The following is a 26128-nucleotide window of genomic DNA, read 5'->3' as shown; positions in this document are numbered from 1 at the left end:
TGTTCTCTCATTATCACTAATGATGTTTTGGAATCAGATTATTAAAGTAAATGAAAATTAATTTTTTAGATGGATGTGCTTCAAGCAGAGAATAATGTGGAATGGCAACTGAGACATTGGGACATGCTTGGATATATAAAAGTACAAGATTCAAATTTGACATTAGAAGAGAAAAACACCTCTTGTTCACAATACAATTACACATGTAAATTTGCTAATGACATCCATAGAGTGATTTATCATAATGTTAAAAATATGTCAGCAGGAGGAAATAAAATGAATTTCATTTTTTTTCCTTAGCTTTTGTATAATTATGTTATTTTCTATTAGGTACGTGGATTTTAATTATCTGAATCTTCCAATGAAACAACTTTGACACAGTCTGAATTATGTGTAACTATAGCACTTCATATTTTCCCACTAATTTCACAGTAATTCACCTGTTAGATTCTTTTGTTGGTGCTGCTGAAGGCTGAAGGCTGATCATAGTACAAGGCAAACTGGACTGAGCCTTTTTAAGAGAGGAAAAAATTAAATAACCTCATGGATCTCCTGGATTAAGCCTAAGCATGTCTGCCTACCCAAAGTGACAATAGGACTAAATTCAGGGAAAACAGACAGACTCACATAAAAGGAAACTTTTTCCAGCAGCTGTGTGGGTGTGCTTTCTTCTCTAAAACAGAAGAAAGTTATTCTGTGAAGAAAAGCTTTTCAACAGAAATCTTTAAAAATATAGGTTAAAAGAGTAAAGAAGAAAGGGCTAAAAAATAAGCAACCACAACAGTTGTGTGATCTTACTTCGTGTCATTAACATCATGGATTTTATCCAAATAAAAATAGTTCATGAGTCACAGGACACATATACCAGGTATGTTTAGATTACCGGTTAAATGCATACTCTTGAAAAGCTTTTAAGGGACATGCAAAATATGCTAAAGCGGGAAAATAAACAACTGTGCACCCTAACAAGTGTTCTTATGGTTTCTTTATTAGTTTAAAGGAAACTGAAGCTAATAACAACATGTCTCTTACAGCTCAGAGCAAACTATTGGTATACAGCTACTTTGCATTTGCTTCCCTCAGGAAGTCATTGAGAACAGTTGCATACGGTACAGAACTAAACTCTTCAAACTTAATACAGCATGACAGAAGGGATCTCTAGTCTCCAGCATCCACAGGTTAACTTGCTTCCTGGATTTTCCTATACATTTTTTCCCTTTATTTTATACTAGTCTTCAGTTCAGCGTCATCAGTTCTATTTTCCTACAGAAGACAAATGGCTATAGAAAATCTCAGACAGGCTGTGAAAATCAAACAATAACTGAATAATCGTTTAACATGAAGCTTTTGTGCTTAATGAACTTTAATTAAAAAAAATATACTCAGAACACTATGCTAGTTTTTGGACCCGCTCATGTCCTACAGAAGTCAAAGGGCACTGCTCAGAAATGGAAGCCTTCCTAGCATTGTTTCCTCTTGATTAAAGTTCAACATGTTAAACACAGCTGATTAGATCTATGCCCACATCACATACCAGAAGCAAGGTATCTTCCAAGTTCAGATCAACAGCGTCTTGCAGAGGTCCATTGTGCACCACTACTCCAGTTCAGTGCATTCTGAGAGTTACAAATTCTGTTTGGAAGGGGCAATAATGGACTGCCAGAAGTCATACAGCAAACAGCTTCAGCGGAAACTTTTGAATTGTGCAATTAAATAAAAATAACATTTTCAGTTTGGCAGCAGAGTATGTGACCAAGACTAAAGGGATGCTGAAGTTCCTAAAATTCTGCCTAACACAAGAATCTAACACAAAACGGCCCTTCTGAAAAATCTTATGCGACACATAAGAACACATGATGTGAAGTACCTTAATTGTAACGGGTAGCATGATGGGCTGAATGAAGAAAACACATTCACGATGAGAGTTGAGACAGACAAATTAATAGTCAAAAGGCATCTTATACTGCAATTTTAGTACTTAAAAAGTGTAATAACTTTAAAAGCCCTCTACTTCACATTTTAGAAGCTCCCACTTCTGTATATGTTAATCGGTATCTCTAGAGTAAACCCCTCATTACACTGAGTTGACAGAAACACAAGTCGGTTGAACTGCTCTTCTGGGAGATGCTTGAAAGCGTGCAGTCAAATTTCTGCTCCACTGAGCTTACAAATCTTCAGGTGAGGATGTTACTGCTTCAGACTCTGTATTTTGCTTTGCCGTGATCGTTGATAACACATATGTGCTGAAAAAAAATACAATACAGATTGCAACAGCATAGATGATTACATCATTAATTAATAATGAATTGTGCAGAAATAATTCTGCTTGTCCAATCCGGTAACCTTGCCATTACTCCTCCCTCTCCAGAGACCTGAAATTGAATCTGATCTCACTTTCTAGCTGCAGTGAGTTCTTCCACTTGCAATTCCCAGCTTTCTGCTCCACCCCCGGGGGGATCACATGAAGCAATGGCAAGGCTGGCAACGCTTGCACCTTTTTTCCATCATCATCTCCCTGAGAAAAGGGGCAGGCAACACAGCACTAAAATGCCCCAGTTGTCTGAACTGTAGCTGTATTTCACTTTTTCTGCTGTCACTGCATTTACTGGGAGTTGTGGAACCGCGAAGTCCCAGGCTCACTGAAGATGGAAGCATGAGAGAAGTGACAACTTCTGCTCTTAGTGGGTGAGAGATGGGAATGAAACACCCACAGTGCTAAGCAGTGACTCCTCTGGATTATTTGAGATTTTACAAGGAGTTCTACACCCACTGGAAGGATCCCTTTAAGACACCCCAAAAATAAAATAGAGATTTCTGTTTTTTCTTAAATAAACTTACATTCAGATCTCTGAAGTACTCGTTGTAGTCTAAGGCATAACCAACCACAAATAAATCTGGAATTTCAAATCCGTAATCTGTATTGAGGCAAATAACAAACACCATAAATACAAGGCAGGTGGCTACTGCATAGCCCTTAAATTAACCTGTTGGTCCTCTGACCAGAAAACTACATATATGTGTAGCCAGTTCACGTTATGTTATTTCTGACTTAGAAACCAGAGTCAGCAGGTAGCAGAATCCACAGTTCCAGCTCACAGACTATTTGTGACAGGCATGTGAACAGTCAGTGGAGAGTAGGAGACGTGTTTACAATGATCAGTGGCACAACAGACACGTTGTGGAAGGAAGCCAAAATCAGAGCTGAAAAGTTCTGCCTAGGTTGGGCAGCTCTGTTCGTTTATGCATGTGATGACAACTGTCCATTGAGAATGAAAAAAGGTATTATCTAAATTCAGAAGTTACTTACAAACTTATGAAGAGGTTTATACACTTTCTTCTGAGAGTAGGCAAAGCTATTATGCATATTATCCTACCAAAATGTGTCAAATGCTTCTTAAATTAAAGCCCCAGTCTCATGAAGACTCATGCACACACTTAACAAAGTAAATGCATGCAGCGTAGCTGAATCATGCAACTCACACACTTCGAGCTAATCATAGCCATGTATCTTTATGAGCATGAAGTTTTGTGCAGTATCAGCACTATATAAAATGAGTTAGACCCTTTCCAAGTTCTTCATTATGTAACTAGAGAAAAACACAACCTTGTGGACACCAAAATTTTTGCATAACGTTTTTTACAGCATTAAAAAATTACAACTGCTCAAGAGAGGATTTTTATTTGCTTGTTAAAAATGATGGGTAACAGGCACTTTGAATCACACATTTGGGCAGGTGAGGAAATGACATAGCCCTGTTAGTGATTTAAAGGGTGACCTCTGTTATTTCATAAAATCCATCACAAATAAACAAGAAAGTGGTTAAAATCTGTTTCATTTTACAAAGTATTACATTAAAATATTAAGTTGTCCTTCATGGAGTCATTTTATTGTATTTTTTATATGTCTAGTGAATCCAGTAAAATGGATACTTTAATTTACTGGATTAAATTCTAAATGTAAAAAAAAAATGCTGTATAAAAAATTGCACAACCAAATGTCTGAGTCATAGTTCAGAATATTGGGCTAAAACTGCAGGGCCATGCTCAACCTTGATTAACTTCTGGTTCGTGAAGTTTCCCTCTCTCCCACACCCCTAATCTAGCCCCTTGATGCTACCTCCTGGTACCCTCCTCCCCACCTCAGCTGTGACCAGAGCCTTCTTCAGCAGCAAATCCTGGTTGATCTCTTCTAGGTGGGCCTATTTTTTCAGTATTCAGCCACATATCTATTATTACATCATTTATTCTAATGAATCTAAAATGGTAATAGCTTGGTATAGCTCCATTTAGGTCTTCATCTAAGCCCAGTAAAAGTGCCAGTACTTCAGAGAGAAGTGGTGCTGGTATGAGACAAACGGAGCAGCAGGAGGAAGCTTGAAAAGCCCATTTTATCTTTTGCTTTTGGCAGGGAGGGATTTGATCATATAAATGTTTACCCTTTAAACGATAGTGCTTCTTAAAAATAATTTTAAAAATTACATTATTCTATTATAAAAATATAAAACTTGTGAGTAATTAGTTCACAGTGAAAAAAGCCTTTGTGTCCAGACAAAGTCCTGCAGCTCCTCTGATGAGACGTAGTGAGGAAGGAAAAGGAAGAAAAGGACTTTTTCTTCCATGTATTTTGGCAGAGACAGAAGATAAAGCACCCACCTTTCATAGATAACGTTTAACCCTTCCATAACTTCCTCATAGAGTTAGTGCTCTGCAGAAAACATCAGACCATTGAGAAGGCTAGGCTTAAACCACAGTTATACGAATCCTTCCATTGCAACCCATCTCCCCCTGACAACTGATATTTTACAACGCTTCTAGGAGGCTGCAGGATCATACAAAGGGCAAGTGACAGAATAACGGTAACTTCTTGTACGGTGATGTAAAGATTTTCACAACAACACTTACAGTCTGGTCTGTACCCATCAGGCCGAGATGTTCTTTTCACCAACAAACTGTAATTAAGAACAAAATTAAAAAAAAAAATCCAAATATTCATCTGAATAACACACGTAAAAACCAAGCCCCTTCATCAAAAAGCTCCTGAGCCATATGAACCACTGTTCTTTTACTGTTTCTCCTTCGACAGTATCCTAATGGCAGGGAAAAAACTGGGTGTGTTTCCCTTCAAAATCTATCAGTGCCAGCCTTGAAATGGCTGAAGGGGTCATTGCCACTGCAGAACAATACAGAAGCATTTCCTTTCCTTTCCTCCACCCTCTTCTTAGTGACTCAGGCAGCTTCTCTGCAGAGCTCCCCATGCGATGCTGCAGCACAGAACTAAAACAGGAACGTGGAATGGGAATCTCCGCTGGGAAATACGTTGGGCCAGAGCAATTAATTACAAAATTTTGTGATCGTTTTACTCACCTCGCTACTTTAATCATTTTTGGCTTGTATTTTTCTATATTATTAAGCAGAACCTTCATAGTCCTCCCAGTTCCAACAATATCCTTACAAAACATTAAAAACACAACAAGTTAAAAACAAAGGAAAGCTGAAACAAGGAAATTTGAACAATTACTGGGAAGTTGCATATTCTTATTTTGTGGAAATGATATATTTCTCCTAGTATATTGTGAGCCACATCCAAAAAGGGGTGTAAAGAGTGTGAAACTCTTTGAAGCAAGCACCTTGTACTCATAAAATAAAGACATAAAGGACTGTCCACTTCCTCTTGAAAACAGCTGTTTCTAGTATTTGGGATACTACAAGGGATGGGGGATGACTTTACTGGGCACTGAAAGTACGCAGGGATCAGACTTTTCATATTTTATCCTCAAGACTATGGTACGTGAACATCTCTCCATCCAGGGCTAAATCTGCCCTATTTGTTTTTTTCTTAGACCAGTACAAATGAGTATTCTCCAGATCTCATTTGGAGATCTCTTGTACACACCTGGCTACACAACTGAACACCACTGGGGAGCAGCTGTTGATCCTGAACTCTATGGCTGTGTATTTTTCATTAGCAAAACCTTGCCTCTGCTCCTCAGCTGCCTATGAGCATTAACAGAATTTGCGGCAGACATTTTTCACTTCTGTTACAGCAGTGATCATTAATGAATATGGAGCTCCCACCAGTTACTCAGGTCACAGTCATTTCTATGCCTGATGACTTTTTTCTCCTCCTTTTCCATGAAAAGACATTCCAGCAGCTGTGCATTTCCTTCATCATGCCACCTAGCCTCCTTCTCACACAAGCAAACTGGGCCTGAAATGCCAGCCAGGTCCTGACGTGCTCTCTAAACATCCCGGTTGCTTTCCTGACATTTTAAAACAGAATCACCTACATTATTAATTAAGGAAGTTTTTGCAGCACCGGTGAAGTGACACACATTCTTCTTCTCTACAACTGAACATCACAGATTTACATCAGCAACATCTCTGTGATGGACCTCCCCAGGGGACGCTCCAGGGTGCAGTGCTAATGAGCAGGAGTCATGGGGACTTGAGAGAGTGACTGACGTTCTCATCCAGCATGGGAACAACCCTGAAGTTGTAAAGCATGTGTAGGGCTACGCTGCCATTTCACAGTCACACTATAAGGAAGTTTATGGCATCAGTGCAGCTGATTCACTGTCCTCCAAGGAACAGAACAACTTGCAGAACAGGAGCTCACAAAGCCATAAAAATACCACACCAAGTGACGCAGAAAGTGACTGCTGGGTATCACAAGCAGAGTACAAATTAGAGTGCCAGCAGTATAGTTTGATCCCTTGTGCAATTGCAAAAAGGCTGAGATGTTATTAAGCAAATCAACTCTTCCTCTTCACCACCTCCCAGCCAAAGAAGTCTAAACACAGTTGTGTTTTACCTAGACTTTACTATGTGACTTTCTCCAAGTACAATATGACAGAAGAAACACCAACTTACCTCTACAATTAAAACATTCTGCAAGAAAAGAAAAAAAAAAAAAAGAAAAACTGTTACACAATGTTCACAAACTAAAAGAAACAAATGTTGAAAAAGTGAAATGAAGATAGGTCCATGTGCATATGTACAACAGGGCACAACACAAGGAGCCTTCCTGTTTCATTTCTGTGCCCTGAATAAGAGCCAACCACAAATAGCCGGCAGTCAGGGCCTATGACTTTATTCAGCTCTGTCTAGATTACCTGCCTTGTGCAAGAATGGATGTAGCTTGGGAAAATACAACTAGATGTAGGAAATCCAAATGGGATGAACTGCACTTCATACCAGTGTGTCCAGTGGTGTACTACAGTGTACCCAATAGCTTACTAAAATACTATTTCCCAACTTTAATATGAAACTACAGCAATGATATTCTCACTCTGAAATAAATGTTCTTCCTCTCCCCCCCACCAGCAGCCTCACGGTAAAGGATTACATGGCGAGCTGTACCACCCATTCTCAGACCGTGATACAATAGCAAAAAGGAAGTTTTTTCACATATCTCTCTGTATACACCTTACACGTGTGTGTACATTACGCAGATAGTTTCATATCTATGCAGTATTCACCCAGCTGGCTTTATACTCCACTTCCCTTTCTATCAAGCTCGTTGGCTTTGCCACCTACACAAAATGGAGGCTGTCTAAATTTCTTTTCAACCACACAGTCCTAAAGCTGAGAGTTCGGAGAAAGACTCAAACACCGTGGAAAAGGAGTGTGTGAAGGGGGAGTGCTTATAAACAGCACAGCTTTGGCAGTTTCATTCACTGGTCACAATTTTTTTTTTGTTAATCTGCAAACTGGAACTGATTAATACACATCACATATATATATACATATATATATCTATCTGTACACACACACACGTATTCAGATTGCAGTCCCTCCTAACAATCACAGTGCTTGGCAGGGAGACGTGGCATGCTTCATGCACACAGCCATAGATATGCAGACTATGTTACCACACACCATATAATCCCCTGGATGCTTCTGAAATGGCAAAACACTTGGTCAAGTTGTGGAGGGAGCTCCCTGTAGCAGTTCAGCCGATGTCAGCAGTGGAGCTATCACTCAAGAAAGCCACTAATTTAGACTGAGCTCTGATGGAATGTGTGTTAATCCTGGAGGGTGGCTCCTTTTTGGTGTTTTCATAACAGGTTTCGCTGGTGGTTATCCTGCTCGGCACTCCTGACTTTCAACCTCCCATCAGATGACAAAAACAACTCTGGATCTGAAAGACCTAAACCTGCGGAGCTAAAAAGTCAAAGACCTCCTAACAACAAGAGCCCAAAGATGTCCTGCCTCTAGAAACATGTTCCTTCAAGAAAGAATGGAAATAAGTCAATCCCCTAGATAAAATGAAGAGATCATGCTCAGGAGAAGCTTACGGCAGGCTGACAGGGACATGCATTCTTAAAGGAAGCCACTTGGATATGAAAGAGTTTGGCTCTCAGGAGAAAAACCCTTTCCAAAGCCTAGCCCAGGACACCTGGGTCTGAGGCAGATCACTCCTTTCAGTCAGTGGACACCTGAAGATGATTTGCAGGTCTAATGGTTAAACCATCTCCATACATGCAAGTGTCATATTGGTATCTATGTATGTATGATACGCAGAGAGCAGAAGAGTGGACAGGTATGCAGAGAGGTGTAGGAAAGAGCCTCAGCAGAACTAAAGCTGGAAACGAGCTCCTTCAGTACCAGCAAACAGACCAGGATGACTGCAGCTGGCATCTGGTGGGAGAGGCTGACCCGATAACGCAGCATGGCACCCTGACTCACTCTGGCAGCTCGGTGCACCTCCTGCTGCTCCTCATGCTGTTTACAAGAACAAACATATCAGATATATTTTCCCAGAGGAAAAGCAAACATCTGGTGACAAGACCCATCCAGCAAGTACAGCATGAGATGCACCAAAACTGGCACAGCAGGGGCTGCAGCGGCCTGCATAAGTGAGGGGTAGGCAGCAAGGCAGGGGCCCCACCAGCCAGGACCCAGCCCCAAGACAGCACCCGATCCAACAGAGATCATAGATGATCAGGCATGTCATGGTGAAGAGGCAGGTCCGAGGGCAAGCTGAGCTGTCAGTCCACAGGTTGGGATCAGGCCCAGTGAGAGTAACCAGGGTTAAACACAGCCCGCTGATACCAGACCCGTCTGCAGTGGCGCAACAGGTCCAAGGTTGAGCTGGGAAGCCAGTCAGTCAGTCTGTGAGTCAGCCTGGTCCATAACGAGGCACAGGCGTGGCTGGAGCTGCCCTGAACATCAGAACTCAGCACAGGTCAGGCACTGAAAGCCTGGGGCTGAGCTGAACTGGAGCTTCTGTGTCCACAGGTGTTGGAAGGGGCCCTGGGTGAGATGGGTCAGGACCATTAAGATCTATTAAGTGCACTGTGGGCCCTGACAGATTTCAGAGAAAACCGTAGTCCTGGGATGGTTTTTGCTACTGTAACTGCTTCAGCTATCCTACCTCAAGAAGAAACATAGATTCCCTCGCTAACTTGCAAGCAGAAATAATCTTAAAAAAAATTAGACAATGAGGGGACAGCAGCCTCCCTACCCACGGAATTGGGATTAAAGAAACAGGAAGGAACAGACCTTACTAATTAACTCCTGAGGAAAAGAGAATAGCAGACATTAATGGAAAGCAGGGCTGAGGGTACCTTGAAAGGTCATCAAGAAGATTTTTAATATCCTTGGCCCAAAGAATCAACTTAAACTATTGCTCACAGATATCTGCTTTACCTGTTCTTGAACATGGTGAGGACTTCAGAACTTCCTCAGGTATTGTGCCTCATTATCTAAGAGCAAAAATACAGTTAGAAAACCTCTTTTGTTATCTGACCTGAATATGTTTTGCTGTGGACACAGAAATGAAATTTTCCTTCTTCCACATTTGAAGACAGATATATTTGTTTCCTCTTCTCCATTTTAAACTGTCCCTATTTATTCAACATTTTCTCACAAGTTAAATTTTCTAGATCCCTGAATGTTCTTTTTTTTTTTTTTTCCTCTAGAACCTGTCCAGTTGGTCAGAATCCTTCTCCAGTTGTGGTGCCTCAAGCCAGAGAGAAACCTTTTCAAGCCTTCAGAAGAATAAGAGCCACTTTGTATGCCTTACAAATAGCCCTCCTTTCTACAAACTCCAATACAGGGGTTACATCTTCAGTAAAGGTATGCTGCTGTCTCATGTTCACCTTGGGAACTACTTATCGTCTCCAGCACAGAACTGTTGCTTAGTCAGTCCTTCCCCATTTGCACTTATGCAAAAGATGACTTCTATAAAAACACAGAAGTTAGTATTCATCTTTGTCGTTACATGTCATTCTTTGAGCCAAATTCTTAAAATAACTTCTTAAGATCCTAATCCTATCTTGTAGTATTTTTCCAGGTAGTATCATTAGCATGAAATGCTAATCCAGTCTTCTAAATCATGAATTAAATATTGTATAGTCCCTGGAGAATGTGCTTTAATTCACCCAGTCTGACAATGAAGCATAATTAACAGTTTCTTGAGAACAGCTTTCCAACCAGTTATACATCCATCTAATACAAATTTAATCTAGTCTACATTTCCCTATCACAAATGACTCACATGAAGCAAAGAAGATGAACGTGGAATCAGACATCCCTGAAGGACTTGTCTGGCCACAAGAGTGATAGTCACCTGCACAAAACTTCAGCTGAAGGGTAAGATCTCATATTGAGCAATTATCTTGAGAAGGAATGATATTGGTGGACCCTGAAATTCTCTGCCCAGTGCTCTGTTATCCTTACCACTTCCTACTCATATTCAGTAAGTCCAAGAGCCGTAAATTATATGAGCTGGGAGATCTGGTTCTGTGAAAGTCCCTTTAATCAGGTGGCTTGTCTATCTTAGGAAACACAGATTGTGCATAACACAAACCAGACTTTCTCATTATTGCCAAAATGTTAATGAGAATTTTCTATGCTGTGGAGACACCCTGTATGTAAAGACTTTGTAATGGAAAAGCCACTATAAAATACTGAGATATGGAAACAGCTTGTGTGTGTATAAGCAAGCAGGCATCCTGATGGAGATGACACATTACTTCCCATTTCGATTAGGCAGCAGGGTTACTGTGACTGATGTTATCATACTTAACTTGTGCTTGGGATTGAAGGCATTCAAAATGGTTTGCCAGCCTCTGGTACCAGAAACCAGTTCCTTGAAAACTATGGGATGTGCTGGGAAACTGGTGGTATTGCTACTTATCCTCTGCCTTTCTCCCACTGAAGCAGGCTCCTGCTAGAAGGGCTCCAGGAAAGGGATGGCATTGCAGAGCAGCAGAGAAGTAATCTGCAAAGGAAGGTTTTGACACACGGCGTATCTGAGAGGAGGTAGTGGTGATGTGCAACCACAGCTGGTTGAAATGGATTAGCTTATCCTTGAGCAGATGGATAGGAGAAGATAAAAGAAGAATGTGACAAATTGCTACACTATCAGCAATGTCACCGTCATCCTAAATGCACAGCTGGCCGCATTCAGCATCCGCTGGGAAAGGTCACAGGTATGAGCAGTTCCTGTGCAGCTTCACCATGAAATTCACCCGTGAGGTGGTGAGCAGGAGACTGGTAAAACTCATCAGCTCGAGGAGCTACTACAGCGACTGACAGCTGGAACAAACAATGTGATTCTAGAGGACTCTGAAGAAAAGGTCTTTTTCCAAGTATATGTAAATGTTTGAGACTCTTGCACCACACAGATCAAAGCTGTTTTGTCCTTTCAGATACAGCTGTGGTGATTGCAGAGGAGGAAACCACATGAAAAGAAAAGTAATCTGGCCTTCTGGCATGCATTTGATATTTTCTGTCTATTTTTGGAGCTTGGAGAACAGGAAGCGGGAATATTTAGTGACACATTGACTAGACTGAAGATGGCTTAATTTCTGAGTAGAGCCATCTTCACCAATATGAACTGTGAAGTATGTGCAGAAGTCTAACAACGGCTCTAATATATCTGACAGTCAGACACACAGAGAAGAGTCATTTTTTTAAATATGTCCTGGAAATGCTTCTCTTAGCCCAAAGAAAGAAGGGGCAGTGGCTCAGCTCTCAAAGAAATTGAAAAACTTTTCTACTCGGCCATTACAAAAGAATCAGTAGCTTTCATCGCTGATGGCTCAGAGGAATGGTATGGAGCTGATAGATATGGGTGGCTGTGATTCGTGCTGTCTTTATAGCTTTTCCTACCAGGTAGTAGGCTGGTGCAATAAATACTCCGTGTTTTTTGAATGCAGGAGGGAGAGGGTTTCTGAGAAGCTTAAATTTCTCCAGTTGTGAGTGACCAGGGTGCACACAACTTCTGATTCTACATATGGATATTTGTACTGAATAGGAATAATACTTGCAGTATGAACTGGATCTACACAAAGATAAAATTTGCTTTCATATCTATTTGTTAGGCAGTAGTAGAAATGATTCATTGCAGCATGGACATCTGGAAAAAGCAGGATGTTTTTGACAATATTAGATGTAAAATGCAGTAGCCATCATTTCTACTTCCTGCTTTCAATGGGAATCTGTCTCTCACGTTAAAAAGACATGTTCACTTTTATAACAAGTTTCAATGCATTTGTGAATTTTAAACTTAAGTGGGAAACCTGAAAGAACTGAGCAGCAGTTTTCTCTGCTCTATTGCCTTTCAAAGCCACATGAGCTAATGCACGGCAAGAAAGTAGGTTGATATTACAACACACGTAAGAAAAATCCAGACTTGTGATAAGCTGAAAAATACTCCAGCCCTGAGTCAATACATTTCTATTGTTTACCTTCCCACAGGTCAATAACAAAGGGAACAATGTCAGCTAACAAGACCAAGCAGAGTAATGCGATCATGTATACCTCCTGCCTGACAGTAGTAAGTACTATGGAAATTAGTTTTCACCTTCTTGGAAAAGAATAACTTTTTTTTGTTGTTGTTTTCTAGATTTTGAATTCATGATCTATTCAGAAACTTAATTTCAAAGAAAAAAAAATCCTATGCTTTGAAATAGGTAGTGAATAAGCATTGGAGGGAAAGCTTGCCTTTATATTCATGTAAAATATAAAATACAAAGCAAAATGCCAAGTTGTAAACTTAAAGAGGAGGAGCTTTTCCTGGAAAGCTGATACTCTACTTAAATAACCAAATAAACAACAGTACTTAATGCAATACTACAGCTAACAGGACAAACACGGTCCTTGCATGTCTAGCAAGAAGCTCAGGTAGGTACCTAAAGAGAGTATTTTCTCCTTAAATGTCTCAGTATAAAATCAATAGAACAACATGCACACACATTTGAGGAAAAAAAAAAAAAAGTTAAAAAAAATAGAAATAACTTAAAACTGGGAAAAGCAAAATGATTTGAAACCTGGGAAAAACACCTTAGAGTGAAACATGGTTTGTAGCAGGAAGTAATAGCTTTTATTTAATTAACAGCCCTGTTCCCAGTGGGAGAACATTTTTCACAAAAGAACTTTGACCTCTCAGCCCACAACCTCAAAGCGACCACAAAATACCTTCAACAGCTGAGCCTGGGAACAAAAATTCAGAACTGCTGTATGCACTAGAAATCATGGACTCGATAAAATACTGGGTTTATGGCACGTTATCATCTTCCACGGCAGCTGACCTCCAACTCATTTATCAGTGTTCCACAGCTGTTAATTTGCTCTCTTATTTTAGCTCGGAGAAATTCTTAACATTTTTATCTGCCTCTCTGGTCATAGGGCAGGTGATCATGTAGGGCAATCACCGTTTTCTCCTGTACTGACTGTCTTAACTGATTACCACATTAGGTTAAAATTAAGAATTACTCCCAGTCTTGGCTTGAAGTCTGCCAGTTCTGTTCATACGAACAGAAGGATCTGCATGCTTGAAATTTTGTTTCTTCCACGTATCTCCACTGGCCTAATATTAATTCCCAGTTGTTAATTCTACCTTCAAACCTGCCTCAGTTACATCCTACAGTATGCCAGCACTTTACAACAGGCTCCCAGTGCGTTGTTTTGTCAGATGGTCTCCAGAGGGCCCTTCCAGCTTCAACCATTCTGTGATTCTGTGACTTCAAAATAGTCGGTAGCTCAAAAGAGAAACTGTGGCCCCATTGAAGAAATTGGTGTGTGGCACCCTTCAGTCTGAATTACCCAAGAGTTCAGACAAAAATGTAATGGTGCTTTTGGATCTTAACAACTAGGTATCTCTAAACAAAGCTGGTTTAGGCCAAATAAGTGTAGTGCAAGGGAAAAAAAAATGGAAGAAAGAAAGGAAAAGTACCCTACCATGGCAGGATTTGCAGAATTCTTAAGGTAGTAGTTCAAAAGGACAGATTTACCTATGTTTTGTAAAGATCACAGAAGGTAATAAGGTAGCAAGCTTAAAAGAAAGATAAAGAACTTTTTTACATGCATCTCAAACATGAAACTCTTTGCTGCAGGATCTTGTAGGACTATCAGCTGTATAACTGGAATTGCAAAGAGATAAGACAGATATGGATAGTAATTTTAGCACTGGACCTATTCAAAATGATAGCCCAGATTTAACTTTGATTCAGGAAGTCTACATACTAGTTATGTTTCATATATCCTTCCCCTACTATGATTCCAGTTGGCTGCTGCTGAGGATGTGACACAAGCCTAGACAGACCTTTCATCTTGTATAGCATGGCAGTAATGGAACGGTGGTCTTATGAGGGGAGAAAATACATGGAAATTGCAACTGATGGAAATACTTTTCCCCGTAAGTCCCCACTGGTGTCCTGAGTTCCTTCCTCTCTCCTTTTTGCTCAGAACTATGCTTCAGCTCCTTGGGGATACGCGTTACATATTGTTAGTTACACCAGCTTATAAAGTATGCATGAATAAACAACTGCTGGAAACAGTGATTTATTTTATACATCCACTCCCACGGATAAAAGCATATTCTTACAAAAAATACAAAAGACTGAAAAAGAAAGATACAGTTCCACTTTGTGTATTTCTTTTTTGAAGGGTGAGAGGTGGAGGACTACAAAGCAGTATATTTTCATTCCCTTTAGGTCAATTTCCATTCAAAAGTCTGCATTTTCATTTAGACTATTTCTAAAGGCACTTTCTTTTCCTGTGTGCTCTGTGCCATCAAAAGATAGATAGATTGATAATGTAGTTGTTCAAAGTGAATTGCTAGCCAATTATCAGTTTACTTATCATCCCTACAGTACCAGCTCTTTCAGCTTTGTATTTGGGCAACCTCAGGTCCCGTTGATTGAACAAGGCCTTTCATGACAACTTCAGTTGGGTTTGAAGAAGCAGTGACAGGGCTGAAAAATCATCAACAAACAAAAGCTAATGATAATGCATCAGGTCTCAGTGAGGAGGTCTGAAGGAAGCTAAGAGGACAGCTGTTAGAACTGGAATCATTTAACAGTATGCACAAGAAAGAAATCCACATGTACTAACACCTCGTCAAGATGATAGGAAATAATGAGAGACTTCTGAGAGAGTAGACATTTAAGTAGGAGCTTTTAATGTGGTTCCAGAAAAGGTCATGAATTTCTGATTTTAATCCCTTCTGCTGAGCTTATGGCATCCTAAAAAGACAGGCACTGTAACTCAAAAATGCTTCTTTAAAAAAAAAAAATCAATTTGGTCAGTGTCAGCTGCTGATGGGAGCAACTCGGTTGGTGCCTTAGGAGCCTATGTACTCAGACTCCAGCTGCTTAAAGCCTGTAAAACTAGTTCAGTATCTCAAGGATTTAACAGAGCAGGGGATGTAATGGAGGGAATGATGATGTGCTCTGACTGACTTGGTGCTCTTAGAGAGCACTGGTGTTGAATGCTGCACACGCACATGCCCTGCTCACAGCCATCTTCACAGCATGCTTCTGTTGGGCGTAAGAGGTAGAGCAAATTACCATAATCAATTGGAGTTAATGCAGAAACAGATCATACTTTCCTTGCTCTTACTTGAAGGAAAATACATAATCATCTGATAGGCTGAAATTGGAAGGGGATTTTTCTGACAAAGGTGAGATCAACAGAATTATCAGCTCACGATATAAAGGCAAATGAGGCCACCAAGCCCTCATTAAAAATGGGACAGGAAGTATGGGAAGTTCCCTTTGTATGTACTTTTCTCCAGAACAAGAACAGAAAAAAAGTAAATAATAATGAACGCTACAGCAGATTACCTAAGAAGGAAGTGCAGGGAAAGGTGATTGACTATGGGGAAAAAAAAAAACAACAGAGTATCTTTTGCTGTGGAAAAAGCAGTTAAGGATGGCAATTGTCAGAAGAGTAGATCGGTTAAAATTTAATTAAGAAAAAAAAAACAATGACAAAAGTGACTAAAGGTGACAGGTAAGTAGAGGTAAGAAGAGGTACAGAAGATTTGAAATGCTTCAAAATATGCCAAATCAACCTCTGAAGAGATGAAAAAGGTAAGACTGAATGTATGATAGGAATACAGTACAATATACAGATGTAAATGCATACAGAGATGTGAAGACAACTGGGGACATGATTACTGCAGAAGTGTACAGTGGATTCTGTGTATCTTTACTGTCATACAAATAATCTCTTGTGCTGTTAAAATACTATCATATAAATAATCTCTCATGGCATTTTTTTCCTGCAAACTTAAGGGCATTATTCCAGAAAGGAATAGATACAGGGAGAGTGTAACTATACTCAAGGCAGTGAATATTGAATGAGAAAAAATAATACAGAAAAAATAAATACAGAACCAACAGAACTCTAAAACATGGAATGGTGAATGAAAGCATAATACATGTATGTATTTTAAATCCAGAGAATAAAACTCCATGTTACTGCTGCCATGTGGATCATTTATCGATACTGAAATGCTACCATAATTAAGAGAATGCTAAAGAAACAATTCAAAGTTTGCTAGAAACTATGACAAGCAGAGAAAATGACTGAATAAAATAAGAGAGGAAAAGAGAAAAATTAGTGTTGAAAGAAAGTGAGATTGCCTTATGCTCCTGGAACATGTTCCCATGTGACAAGTGGGGCAAGAAAATGATAGACAGTGGATAAATTGATTTGGGTGAGACGTAGACAAAGGAAGTTTAGAGATTTTCTAAGACACATCCTGCCTGAAGGAAGTGGGGACTGACTACTCAATGGTAGATATCTTCCTCCGAGTGAAACCTCTTTTTGACATGAGCTGATCAGTTATTTTAGGGAGAGCATTACAATAGTGATGGAATGATGCTCAAACTAATACAGCTAATGCATAGAGAATACAAGTCATTCACTTTCCTTTTTTTCTTGATCTCTACTACCTTCGATACTTTTCTGAAAATGCCCAAACACTGGCTGTCAACACAATGTGTTTAATATGAATAAGGGGAATAGTCCTTCACAAAGAAAATAAACATTGATCCATATTACAGACAGCTAGAATATCAGAAATTCATGGATTCCATAATTATATCACACTAACTAGGTAGCTACTTTGTTTTACTTCAAAATTCTCATTAACCTGACAAATATTACCTGACAATGATTAATTTTGTTCAAATTCTCTGTTATATGGAAATAGTGATAACTATAAAATATATATGAATCTAACTTTGAAAATAAATACATTATCCAAATAAAATGAGTATATAATTGTAAACATAAATTTTAAGTTTGTGAATTTGTCTAACTTGTCTCATTTACATGGAGACAAGTCAAATCAGTATAGGATCTTTTTTGAAAGGTTGTAGGATATTACATACAGAATGATATAAAAATAACTCCTGCCAGTAGACACTTTGGACTACATAACCAGCTCCAAAACTCTTGTGTTTAATGCTTTCTGAGCTCAGTTCTGGATATCAGATTAAAATGATAATTCCATTTCCCTTCAGCAAAGACACAAACCCTAATTTACAGCATATTAAGACAAAACATACACACATACAAATATAAGAGGTAAATGGCAATGATAACTCACAACACTGGTACAGCTGGATCTACTGAAATTTCTAGATCTTCTAAAATTTGTTTTGTTTAAATGCCATGAATACTTTAAAATGTTATGAATAATTACAGTATTATTCAGGATGATTACAGTATTAATGCTGAACATGGTTATACCATTTCTTCTTTTACCTGATCTGTAAATTTTCATTACCATCTCACTTTGAAACCGTGCCTCTGGTTTTCTGGACAGCTACTAATTACCTCCTGTTTTCAAAATTTATTTATCTTTACAAACATTAATGATAATTTTTACCCAAATGAGCATTTTAACTTTAGAATAATTGAAAGCTAAGCAGCTACTTAACTATGAAATCAGCTACTGAGATATTTTACGTTCACTACTTTCATCATTAAAGAAGAGATTTTGAAATTATATTTTTTCTGCATAGAAATGAATAGTTACAAAGCATTAGAGTTTCAAGCTATATCAGGACTCATTTTTCAAGTACCTTTATTAATGATTCATACCATGGAAATCTTAATTTTTGCCTCTGTGACCTTCTTCATGGAAGATGAAATTAAAATTGTGTGTTACTTTTTTTTTTTTTTTTTGCATAACAGTTTGGATCTGTATGCTAACCCTCTCTCTCTCTGAATATTTTTTCTTTTTCATGGCTTGGGTCATTACACATTTTTTTTCCATGCTTTTATACTTTTAAAACAAAAGCTTTTTCTGTAGAGGTACAGAGGAGAGATTCTTCCCTTTGAAAAGCTGTTATCTTTAACAGCTTTTTAATTTTCTTATTTTTTTTTGCTTTCTCAGAAAAAAAAAAAAAAAAAAAAAGATTGCTGTAGAATAGCATTCATAATTATAATCTTTTTTTTTTTTTTTTTCCCCAATAATAGGTAACATATATGAATTAATTGTTCACTAAGACTATTGAACAGCTGAAGTTCCACATATTATTACTTCCTGAAGACAACTTTAAGATTCAAATTTCAGGATCTTTTGTCTGCAGTTTTCAGAATTGTTAAAGTTACTTATGGTCTTGAACCTTACAGGAAGTTAATGGAACTTATATTCTGAACCCGTGCAGACATTTTAGAAAACACTTTCCATGATCATTAAGTTAATATGGTTTCACCTAGCATATTAATTTTTCAATATAATTACATTCTTCCTATAATAAGTATTCCAAGCAGGCAGAAGCACCCAGCTCCGTTAGAAGCAAGGAAGTTGAATTCTACCAGTAAGTCTTCCCCTAATTCATTCAGTGACTTTCAAGTAGTTACTAAAGCCAGCAGTTTTAAAAACGAGCAGCTAAACTAAGGTACTAAAAAACACTTCAAGGAAAGATTTACACTGACTGTAGGAGGCTCTGAATCAATCCACGAAAGGCTGATTAGTAAAACGTGCCGAACATTTTCACTAATTGCTGAAGTCAACAACAGATGGGGGAGTTGGCATCTGTGGACATAAGGCCACTCCTTCATACATCCAACTTTAGACGCACAAGTTTGAACATTTGAGCTCAAGCCTTGTGTCCCACTTCTTCAATCAGTAACACAAGTTGTAAGAAAATCCCATTTTCACATCTTGTGAAAATGCTATTTACTTGTTCACCCACCAGCTGTGTCACAGAGACAACCACACATACAACCAACCTCCATGGGTGCCCTTTCAGGAACTCTGCTCCCCGTCCTACCCAAGCCTCCTGTCCTGCTCTGCTTCAGCTTGTCCACACCCAGCTTCTATCCTGGGGCTCTTTCCCTCATCAGCCACCTCTGTCGTTCCCAAACCAGCCCCTTCACACTTGCCCAGGGCCCCAGACTCCTCACCCAACAATCCAAGTCACCCTTACCCAAGTACCCTCCAGCCTCCCAACACCAAATGTTATGTCCCTGTTCCAGACCTGGGAGGGCACTGCCAACAAGAAAAGGTCACTGGGATTTTCAATGTAAGGAAAACGTACCTCCTTTTTGGAAAGAACAGAACTATCAGGGCTGAAATTTTCCTTCTCTCTCATACACATATGCACACACAAGTACACAAACATCCTTATAATACAGAAAATTATATTTTGTCCCAGTGAACTCAAATTACGTTAGAAAAATTGTATCTGGAAATGATATAAATAACTGAAAACAGGATCTGTCTCAGCAGGCTCTCATTATGAAACTTTGGGTTTGGAAGATGGGGAAGAGGAGCTGGCCTGGAAACTAAGGAAGAGCTTGGACTATCTGGGAAAGAGGAATGTCAGGTGCATTGCCAGCTCTGCCTACGAAGTAAAGAAGCATAGGCAAAACCATCACAGAAGAACAGGTTACTCCAGTGACTGTAGAAAGCAGCAAAGGAATTACTATTTCACAAGAACAAGATGAATGTTTTCATGATAATTTGCAAAAACACAACCACCCAACAGAATTTAGAAGTGTAATTTGAGGATGTACCTATCACAAAAATATTCTGAGTACACTAACATTTTTTTTAAATTTAAGTTCTAGATGCATCAAAATCTATTGAATATTAATGAAATATTTAAAATTTCGTTCTTCTATTCATTTTCTTGTGTGCTACAGTACAACGAGGCAAATGAGTGGTAGCTCCTTTGAGTGTTTTGAAGAAACTGATGCTATTTACTGCCAGCTAATACAAGAGTAACTGCACGTACAGTACAAATAACAAAACAAGTATTATCTTGCCTTAATGCATAAGTAAAGAATCCATTTGTGACCATTTTCCACATAGACCATTTGCCTAATGAAATCAGCCTTCCTTCCTCTTCAAAGTACTGCTTTGTATTATCATGGTTGGATGAAAATAGCCTTTTCACTGACTCAAACCACTCTCTCTATTTCATTACCACAATGTCCAATCACAGTGCAAAGCAAATTCAGTCATACAGACAGTCTGATGTTGAAATAAAAAATCCCATTTGATTAGCTGAGTGAAAGGTTCCACTTTTTATAGTAGGCAAATTTATATTAAACTCCTTGTGTGCTGAATTTGCCAGGGATACTCAAAGTGCACTTTGCATGCATGCACCCTCAGGGGGCAAAAAAAAAAAGTCCAGAACCTAAACAAGCTCTGGGGAAGCATTCCAGCACAAGTTTTGCCCACAATATCACTGATGATGTATGTGCAACTATTTGGCAAATGCCCACACTACTAGGATGGAGGGGATACATTCTGACCTTTTGGGGCATCTGCAATCCGAAAGCAATGGCATTACAGCAATCTAATAGAGATGAAGACATTTCTTTGATTGCAGTATTAGTGTCTGGTTTGAAACTAAGAGATCATGTGCAAAATTACACAGCTTTTCTCAACTGCTTTTAGTGGATGCGTTTTCTTGCTGAAATTTAAAATCAACAAACCTTCCCAGTCAGCTTTGATAGATCGTCTCCTCCCATTATCTGCATGTCTTGCATAGACTGATCGTTCTGAAAGAAGAAAGACAAAAGATTGATACTGGATGTAACTGTATAAAAGTATAAACATGTTAATTTTTTTTTTATCTCTTACATTCTTAACTACTAATATTTTTTTAATAATTATTAGTACTAGTGCATGAGAGAAAGACATTCACTCCTGTGACTTCTATCATGCCATCATCTCCCCCAGTTGTGTTTAAACTAACATCAATCTCCAGGCTTACTGAAGTAGAAAGAGTTGCATTATTTATTTATTTATTTATTTATTTATTTATTAAATAAGTGATTTTCCTTTGCTTGCTATTTCTCAGTATGAAAAGTGTAAAGCAACACATTTGTCCCTTCCAAAACAGGAAAACAGCAGCGTCTCAACACTTGACAAAACACCTGTAAGTACATACTTTTTTTGGAACAGTTTTTATAAACACAGGCAAAATGTGCCTTCATCTGTCACTCACATGGAGAACTTAGCTATTATAGAAGAAATTTGCTCATTTTTTGTTCTGGAAAATGTTTTGCAAACAATTATCACTTGCTATCAAGAAAAGTTTCAGCATGCATGTGTAGGGCCATACGGTTTCAAGAGTTTTATTTGTTTATTTTTTCAATTAACTCATACAAAATCCTTGAGATCATTTCAGTAAAACAAAATACTGTCATACTAATCCCAACAGAATTGTATGCTTTGATTTTCCTACTAGCAAAGGTATTAAAAAAAAAAAAAGTAAAACCTTTTCTTCAGATAGATTTGTTTTACAGACATTTCCAGTGGAAATTCATCCTGATGGAAAATTCTCAAACCAGCTCTCGTTCAAATTCATTAACAGCCACACAGAACTTTAGGAGAAATTAAGGGAGCACTATTTTTAAAGGAAGACAGAATAGGCCTTAAGGAAAGTAATAAGTATAGTTAATGTGGGTTGTTGTTCCTTTTTTTTTTTTTTTTTTTTTAGAAATTGGTGCATGTGCTAATCTAATCTCCTTCCCCACAGGGAGACAGGGTTAGTCCAATTTTAATAACAGCTGCAGTACCACAATGTGACCCTGCAGCTTACCAATAACCTCAGAAAGCTTTATCATTGGAGACAAGTGCTGAAAATGCAACTTTAGCATACTTTAGCTTTTATTCCAGAAATAAACCCAATGCTGTGAAGTCAAACTCTTTTCCACAAGTAAGCAGCAAAGCAGTGGGATTTAGGAGGCAGGTGAGGATTTACTGGTGGACCTAGGGGTTTGTAGCTCTTCTCCTCATGGGGCAGCAGCAGCAGCAGAGGCATGTGAGTGCTGGGCAGGTGGTGGGGTTACGGCTGCACGCCTCTGCTGTTCTCCCATGTAGGTGAAAATCTCACCTGCCCAGGCAGCTCACACCTTCAAGCACTCTGACAGCCCCAGGAACCATGCATGGTCCCCATGGGCATGGATTCTCTAAATGAACACAGCCTCCCTGAGGAACAGCAAGTACTGGTCACAGCATTGCCCAGATGAGAATTTCTCCAGGCTCGCATAGCCCAGACCCACGAAGAGTTCCCTTTTGCTCAGACTCCACTCCCATAAAAAGCCCCCACCACAGCTTTGTACGAGGTCCATAGCAGTCATTGCCTAAAAAGACAGGTTTCAGACCTGCTTTCACTTTTTCTGCACCAGATCTAGGAGCCCTGGATATTTTTCATACTGCTCAGATTCGTTTCCTGGGAAACAGAGCTAGAGCTGGAATGAAGGCTACATCCATATGCTTCCTAGTAAAATGTTCAACATTTCTCTTATTTTTGTAAGGAAAAACAGAAAAATAACAAACCAAGCAACTGATTCCTCAGAAGGCTATTTTAAAAGTAAGCAATAAGTGGAGATTGGGAACATTTTAAGTTCAGCCTTAACAGCATAAGCCTTTTGTTGTAGAGCAGTCCAGATCATTCTTCAAAAGTCAGGGACGTATTCAGGTCAAGTCTACTATTAGACTATAAAAAGCGGGTTCTAATATCTATCACGGTGTGTGTAACCAAGGCAGTGACAAAATATTTTTTCATTTCCAAATGAGAAAGACTGGAATTTCTGTAACAACCGACACACAGCAATGACTGAAGAGGCAGTTTGCCCTCAGTTGCTAGTGGAAAAAGAGAGAGAGAAAAGAGAGGGAGAGTGAAAGAGAGCAGTGAGGTGCAACAATTAGTGAATTTATTTATTTTTAATTAAAAAAAAAAATCTCTTTCAGCAGTCTTTACAGCAACACTGTTCCCCTTGCATTTGGTATTTCTGGCTTCAGCTGAAAGGAAGATGCTGAAATAGCAACTTCATTGCTGGCGACCAGTTAAGCAAACACAAAAGCCATTGGGAGCTGGGGGATCAGAGCATCCCCCCCATCTGTGTGGTTACACGTTGGGTGCTGTGACACAACTGCACACCGCTATGAAAATCTTTGTGTTCTGACTAGAGAATGAGCACTATCAGAGGACAGGGCAGCATATTCACTGTGCCTAAAAAATGTATAGAAAAATGCATCTCAGAACATTTCAGCCAAGATGCTTTCAAGAAATATGGAAAAAATGACCTGCATCGCACAGCAGGGCTATTCTATTGCCAAAGGAAAAAAAAAAAGAGAGAGAAAGAAAAAAAAAAAAGAAATTGGTTCATTGCCTTTAATGCCATTTAGAAGTACCTCTAAATTTATCAATTAACTCGTAGTGTAAAATACCTACCTGCCAAGCAGCAGGACTCAGTGCCACAGTGTCACATTACAGCTCTCACGGTGTTCATACAGGGAATGTGCACACTATGGTTGCCATAGGAACCTCCCGGTGCTTTTTCCTAAATTCTCAGTATATAATCTCAAAATAACACTGCACTAAATGTTAAGCATAAAGTACAATAAATGTCAGAAAGAAAAAGAATCTACTGATTCATTCATAGCTCTTACTGTCAATTCAGAACTGTTTGTTGAATTTCCACACTCTCAAGTCATTCAGGGCTTCTTTTTCCTTTGGGAGACATTCAATACTTTAACATCACCGATATGATTGAGTCTACAGGACTTCTAATAAATGCAAATACCTGAATTAAAGGTTTGCTTTCAACCTCTCAAAGCTCCTCAGGATCATTAAACCCTATCAACACAATTTTTGCTGTTATATGTTTGAGACTAAATATAATGTCCCAGATAGACAACTCAAAGCCACACCGTGTTTTGGTTTATGCAGCAAACAATTCATTGCAGTTGCTCCTGATAAACCACAGTGCATTTTGTGTTATCCCTACTTCACATCACATACTATGTTTAGTACTGCATTTCCGTTTCTTCTGCATTTAATAAATTTGCATTTTTCCAGGCTAAATCTCAATGTATTTGTTTTTACTTGCTGTGTTGTGCTTTTTCACCTGTTCACCTTTGTTCTCTGATTTTATTTCCTGCAGATCTTGTCAATATGCATCTTCAGATCTTATGAATACTTAATGAACGAAAGCCAGAATGTTGCTACTTTCACCTCCATTGTTCACAGCACGCGAGATAAAAACTTTGACTTTCTACGTTGATTGGAAGTATAGATATTTAAATTCCATGTATACTAAGTCATGTCTTTTGAACTGGGTGGGGCACAGAATTATTACATCTCACATCTCCTGAGATCAACACTTGGACACAGTTCAAGTTACAAGTGAAATGAGTTGGGTGGTCTCAGGAAAATTTATTATAAACAGCATTGCTCATCTGAAAATTGCACCAAACTGTGAACATCTGTTACTCTTCTAAAGAAACAGAATCTGGAGTACATTAATACTGGGCTCAGTGAAACAAAGATTCTTTAATCACGGCAAAAAAAAAAGTAGTTCTGACAAAACAGTTTAAGTGCACAACTAAATTATGAAATGACACCAAGGCAATATTGCACATATCACACATACAGTTACTATAGTCTCCACAGTTTGTATGTAACCTCTTGGGGAAAAAAATGTGATTATTTTCTTCCCCCAAAATTAATTGGAGAAACTCTTAAGAGAGAAGGATGTGACTTTCAGACTTGTTCACCAACAGGCTTGGTCCAACACGTCCACCAAAGCAGAGTTGAGTTCAGTCTACACGTTCACTTAGGCCTCATCTTTTTGTTTTCCATTAAGACTGCCATTAACTTTGTCTTATCTATGCTACTGCTGTTCTCACAGGGTGACCCACGATCTTGAAATATATTCATTAAAAACAGGATTACTTTGTCCCTAATTCAGGTACCTAAAAGTTAAGACTTCAAACTCTATGCTGCTCATCCTGGGCTCCCTTCATGACCACTGGAGAAAGCCAGGCAGATCAGGGAAATCATCTGTTTCACCACATGGGAAATCTACAGCAAATAACTCGCACCTAGATATCTAATTGTCAGACATCTGAAGTTAGCTGAAATGAATCCCAGCTTAAGAGACTAGCATCAATATTTTCTTCTTATAAACCTCACTGAGCACTCAGAAAGAAATTATTTTCAATCACATTTACCACAGGCATATAAGAAGCAATGATCTTGACCATTTTCCATTAGTACCATCCTCAACTATCCACTTAGGCTCTCTCTCACACAAACACAATTCCCCTTGCTACTACTGTGGGTTAATTTGCTTGCACGTTTATTCAAAGGTTTCATTTTAATCTGGTTGAAGTATATTTGAGGAGAGATTTTAAAAGATACAGTCAATCTAGTATTTCTCCCCACATGCAGAGGAAAAATATTAGCAACCAATCTTTGCAGATTTTTTGCAAAAACATTATACTGGATGATTAATGGGACTCTACAGTGAACTTCTCAGAACAGAAATATGGGCTTATCCATAGGGTTTACTCACTACATAATGAAAACAAGTGGATTTCACATGTGTGGGGTTTATGATCTGGAAGAAT

General features: G+C 38.8%; 1 protein-coding gene and 1 long non-coding RNA gene across 9 annotated transcripts in view; one reads left to right on the top strand and one right to left on the bottom strand.

The window, feature by feature from the left end:
• Nucleotides 1-970: 970 nt before the first annotated feature.
• The window catches only part of PRTFDC1 (phosphoribosyl transferase domain containing 1), a 45484-nt gene continuing 20326 nt past the window's right edge, over nucleotides 971-26128 (bottom strand). Inside the window, exons 4-9 of the mRNA XM_068673703.1 lie at nucleotides 21199-21264; nucleotides 6871-6888; nucleotides 5365-5447; nucleotides 4903-4949; nucleotides 2839-2915; nucleotides 971-2243 (exon numbers count right to left, since the gene is read on the bottom strand). Of these exons, the coding sequence (XP_068529804.1) occupies nucleotides 2196-2243; nucleotides 2839-2915; nucleotides 4903-4949; nucleotides 5365-5447; nucleotides 6871-6888; nucleotides 21199-21264 (339 nt within the window). The 3' untranslated portion in view covers nucleotides 971-2195. The remainder of the gene's footprint in view (nucleotides 2244-2838; nucleotides 2916-4902; nucleotides 4950-5364; nucleotides 5448-6870; nucleotides 6889-21198; nucleotides 21265-26128) is intronic.
• Nucleotides 8797-15231, top strand: LOC137852221 (uncharacterized). 8 transcript variants are annotated; one of them, XR_011093730.1, is made up of 6 exons: nucleotides 8799-9690; nucleotides 9924-10080; nucleotides 10508-10596; nucleotides 11170-12061; nucleotides 12709-12787; nucleotides 13349-15231. It is a non-coding gene; the product is annotated as an uncharacterized lncRNA (long non-coding RNA). The 8 variants fall into 8 exon arrangements; XR_011093726.1 differs by having other exon boundaries at nucleotides 11167-12061; XR_011093729.1 differs by having other exon boundaries at nucleotides 10473-10596.

The sequence above is a fragment of the Anas acuta genome, chromosome 2 (genome assembly GCF_963932015.1).
Source record: "Anas acuta chromosome 2, bAnaAcu1.1, whole genome shotgun sequence".
In the NCBI taxonomy this organism is placed as follows: domain Eukaryota; kingdom Metazoa; phylum Chordata; class Aves; order Anseriformes; family Anatidae; genus Anas; species Anas acuta.
Note: the sequence above shows the minus strand (reverse complement) of the source record. Positions and strands in the feature narration are given on the sequence as shown.